Raw genomic sequence first — 4,412 nt, 5'->3', positions numbered from 1 at the left:
AATCTTGCCCTGGGCTGATGCCTGGCAAAGATTTTTCTTTTTGGCCTTAATAATTTTGCATACGTTTTTTAAGCCTTCACTCAGTAGATATCAAAGGTTTATTAAATCCTCGGTAGCAATAAATTCTTTATTTGGGATGCATTAAAACAGATTGTTCTAAAAAAACATCAATCTCAGAGCACGTTAGTCAAAAGTGTCTGACTCTGAAAACTCTTTTTAAGTTTTAATAACTACAAAACCTAAGAAAATTCTATAACGGTGTATGCCAGCATTTTATCAATGTAACCAACTACACTTTATGCGACTTTGTCAAAGGTCATTTATCGAGTAACAAGAAAAAAAAATGGATTAATCTGTAATGTGAGATGTTTATTTCCTACAAATCAGTTGACAGTCTGCATTGTCCTCTGGGCTGATGTAAGGCATGGTTGTCGTCTTCACTCCAAACGCAAACTTAGGAGGGTTGGCCTTCTTGTTGAACTTGAGGTACTTCTCGCCCTGGTACGCCCCCGGCCCTGGACCTGCATCTCTGGCTGCCACAGACCTTGGAGGAGGACCGAACTTGACAGACCTCACATTGTCCTGCCTCTTCGGGTTGTAAGCATTAGGACCCGGTCCCACGTGCTTCTGCACTATGTCATTCCTCGTACCCCTGAAATAAGAATTAGCCCATAAGGGAGGATTTAGGACGAATATTGGGATTTGTAAACAGTGTTGTATAATTGAATTTTGGATAAAGAAGGAGATTATAAAACTGGTTTCTGATTTGTGAGAATAGAATGTCTACTTTTATTATTTTAGTTAGGATAAAATAAAACAAATCCTGATGAGTAGATTTAAAAAATAATTTACAAATTGCTACTAGCTAAACTAGCTGCAAATATATTAATGCCGTTGAAAATAGTAATCACCAGGATTTGCATCCCCCCATTCACGTTTAAGATGCCACTAGATTATTTCCTAAAATATAAAATGAAGCAAGTTCAGATTTGACATAAAATCTGAGACACACAAATAAAAACTTTAAAGTTGGAAAAAAAATTTAAGGAAATATAGGTTCTCACATGGCAAATGTAGGTTGACGTTTGAGTGTCGGGTCCTTCACATTGTAAGCGTTTGGTCCAGGACCACTGGACTTCGCCACATCATCTGGTCTCATTCCGAACGTTCCTCCCACTCGGTTCACTTTTCCAACGTTCCTGATATCTGGGTTGTATGCCCCAGGTCCAGGTCCATCACTCTTATCTGTAGCAATTTTACCAATTAATTATTTGGTCACAATCATTGAAAGGTATCAAATGGTCTAACACCTATCAAAATCTAGGAAGATTTGTGTTTGCCTTTTAAAGAGTAGTCTGTTGAGTTTTGCTGATCTTGAAAAGAAACTTTGATTCTATAATCTACAAGTTAACTGAATTCAATCATACGCAGTTAAGTAGTTAGCCTGGATCATTAATTTTTATTGTTGGGACAGTCACAAAAATTATTAACTAAATTAAGGTATCCACTAAAACTATCCTCACTCTGGTATTTATTTGTAAGAAGAAAGATTTTACCTGTCATCCCAGTTCGCTGACCAAAAGGAGCAGAAGGACTGTATGCAGTGCCAAACCTGTAAACAATTAAATAAAAATATCAAACCATTTTGGAAAACTGTAGACCAAACTGTAACCGTTAAAAATTAATAGCTCAAAACAATCCACAAAGTACCATAGAACTAGCATATAAGGCGAGATACAACAAAAATCATAAGAGTACTACAGAGGCAAATTTATAAACAATTTTAAGCTTCAGTAGGAATTAAGAAGGGTTGAACATTGGATGTAAAAGCGCTTAAAAGGCTTAAAGCGTAAAAGGTGCACTGAATTGTTTGAACATAGTTGTTTTGACAGGATTTAAAGTGCATTATGTTGTTAAATAGTACCACTTATTTCACCTATTTATTTAACTTCCCTATTTCCCTCTGGGTCTCTACTCTAATCGACAATATACAGACACCCACCACAGTTAGTTCTACATGTTATCGCCCTTATTCATTTGGAATCAGGCCTTCAGTTTGCATGTAACACATTATGGGCCGAAGAGATGATGATGTGGGGCCCTTCCCCTTCCTCGTGAGGAATTTTCCTCTTCTTTGCGCCCCCAACAAACCTATAACCTCTTGCAACCCTGGGCCCGGGCCCATTTACTTAAGTTTCCCTGTTTGGAATGCATGTTGCTTAGATTGAACTGTATCTTAGGCATGATGTATTACCTTGTCATCTTGTCCACGGTGTAAGCAGGGCCAGGGCCAACATCCTTGCCCTTTGTTCTAGTCTTGAGTCCCATGGAGAACGCGGGGTTACGCCACTTGGAGACATCGTGCCCCTCGTACCCCACCTGGGGCGGCAGTTTGTAGGCATTGGGTCCCGGGCCTGTAACATCAGCAGGGAAACTTGAGAAACAAACACTTTATAACTCAAAACCCATGATAGATTTGAGAGGGGTAATTTTTTTCTACTTTTGGTGGTTATTTTGGTAAAAACCTTGAAGAGAGGGGAGAGAGGTTTATAGGTAACAAACAGGATCAGATATTTAGTTGCCATCATACAGGGGATACGAGAGGTTAGATCTATTGTACTATATTTATTCATCTTTTACTGCATCATAGTTCAACAGTTTTTTTTTTTGTTTGTGATTTGCAGTTAGTTACCCACATGCAGTTCTTGGATGGGAATCATGCATTCCCCAATATGTCTCTAACGTGTCTTCTTGATTTACGTGTACTAAATAACAAGATATAATGACACTTTACTTTACACAGCTCAGAATAATACGTAAATGTATTTGGGCAAACAAAGTTTTCATAATTAGCTAGACAAATTGTACAATTCCTGAATAAAAAAAATTAACTAACTTATTTATTGGTAGTACAAGTAAACCATAATAATTATCCAAACTTATAACCCTAAATAAACAAAGAAAGTTGCTGGTTTTCTTTATAAAGGCTAAACTGCTAAGTTATGTGGTACAGGTAAACCGCCAGGTATTTTATGAGCTAATGGGAGCGCCTACACTGGCGCAACTTACCCTCGTAACGCCAAAAAGCTGCATGATCTAATTTTTCTGCGAGGTATTTCAGCGGTAGGCATATTCTCAATACTATATGTAAATTCTTACAACAAATCTTTAAATAGTTACAGCCAGAACAGCGTACCGCCCCAGTGTGGGCAACCTACCATACAGCTACCAGTGTATCTATCAAGGCGGTATAAATACCCATACCGCAAAACGGGGCAGTTTGAGCAGGTCTTAATAGTGATATTTTTTTTAAAACCTTGTATTAATGTTTATTGTATTTAAAATTTTAAAATAAAAACATCAATTTCAGCCGATTGTGTTATTTATACCGGTTGTGTTTGTATGTAAGGTCAGTAATAGTATAACAAGTACTGTATATTGGATATCAGTTATTGTATATCAACATGTTGCAGCTCTAAAACCTAAAAATGCAGAGAGAGATATATCTAAATCATCTCTACCAAAATTTTCATTACACTTGAGAGACTTGTAAACCACATGTAAATCTCGTTCTACGTTTAACAGAAAAGGCGAGCTAACTTACCCTGTGTGTATTTAGAGTCCATTTTGTGATTTTAATTTATCATGATATACTTGTAACTTGAAATTTTCTGTGTGTAAATGAGATTGTAATATCCTAGTAACAGCAAAAATCTGTTAATTAAATATTAAAATTCAAATAATTTAGTGTTCAACATAGTATCTGTTGACTTAAGTGAAAGTAAATTACTAACACCTAAGGTTTTACTGTTACAATAATTATCTTTTATTTTACTGAAGTACACACACAACATTTTTTACTCAAACATAACTTATTCAACAATTCTCATTACAATAAAAACAATCCTAACTATTTACACATGATCAGCTGTTACCAACATAAATTAAATTAAATACAGAACAAGTAACAGCAAACATATTATATAAAAATAAAATTACATTCAACACCTTCCCTTAATTTTAATTTTATGTAAGAAACAAAAAATAAATATCTTGATTATCGTCTTCTGTTCAAGATTTTGGATAGTTGATCAAAGCTTTGCTAAATTGATGAAACTTAACATTGTTCAAGGGTTTTGTAAACATATCCGCAACATTCTCAGATGTAGAAACAAAAGAAATGTTTATTTTACCTTGCCTTACATTTTCAGTCAAAAAATGGTAGCGAACATCAATGTGTTTGCTTCGCTTGTTAAAAATTCCATTTTTACAAAGCTTAATAGCACTTTGATTGTCCATGTTTAGGTTTGTTTCAACATTAGTTCCACTCAACTCTTGCAAGAAAGTTTTTAAATATAACACTTCTTTGACACATTCCGCCGCTGCAATGTATTCTGCTTCAGTGCTGGACA

The 4,412-nt window shown here is 35.6% G+C and overlaps 1 protein-coding gene across 1 annotated transcript; it reads right to left on the bottom strand.

Annotated features, from left to right (window-relative positions):
* Positions 1–348: 348 nt before the first annotated feature.
* On the bottom strand, positions 349–3,699 carry LOC128987745 (outer dense fiber protein 3-like). Its single transcript, XM_054408753.1, has 5 exons — positions 3,605–3,699; positions 2,255–2,414; positions 1,557–1,612; positions 1,065–1,245; positions 349–652 (listed from the first exon to the last, which is right to left on the bottom strand). Exons 1-5 carry the CDS (start codon positions 3,624–3,626, stop codon positions 370–372), a joined length of 702 nt encoding a protein of 233 aa, XP_054264728.1. The 5' UTR covers positions 3,627–3,699; the 3' UTR covers positions 349–369.
* Between the last annotated feature and the right edge of the window lie 713 nt (positions 3,700–4,412).

The sequence above is a fragment of the Macrosteles quadrilineatus genome, unplaced genomic scaffold, assembly GCF_028750875.1.
Source record: "Macrosteles quadrilineatus isolate MER2022 unplaced genomic scaffold, UCM_ALF_1.0 Scaffold_2__2_contigs__length_208266976, whole genome shotgun sequence".
Taxonomy (NCBI): Eukaryota; Metazoa; Arthropoda; class Insecta; order Hemiptera; family Cicadellidae; genus Macrosteles; species Macrosteles quadrilineatus.
This window is presented reverse-complemented; position numbering and strand designations above follow the sequence as displayed.

What these genes read in the sequence shown, in the direction of transcription:
- LOC128987745 (XM_054408753.1), bottom strand. Translation starts at nt 3,626, where the DNA reads ATGGACTCTAAATACACACAGG. An exon ending in GGACTCTAAATACACACAGG is followed by an intron (nt 2,415 to 3,604) that starts GTAAGTTAGCTC and finishes CTGATGTTACAG; the next exon opens with GCCCGGGACCCAATGCCTAC. An exon ending in TCAGCGAACTGGGATGACAG is followed by an intron (nt 1,246 to 1,556) that starts GTAAAATCTTTC and finishes AAATTGCTACAG; the next exon opens with ATAAGAGTGATGGACCTGGA.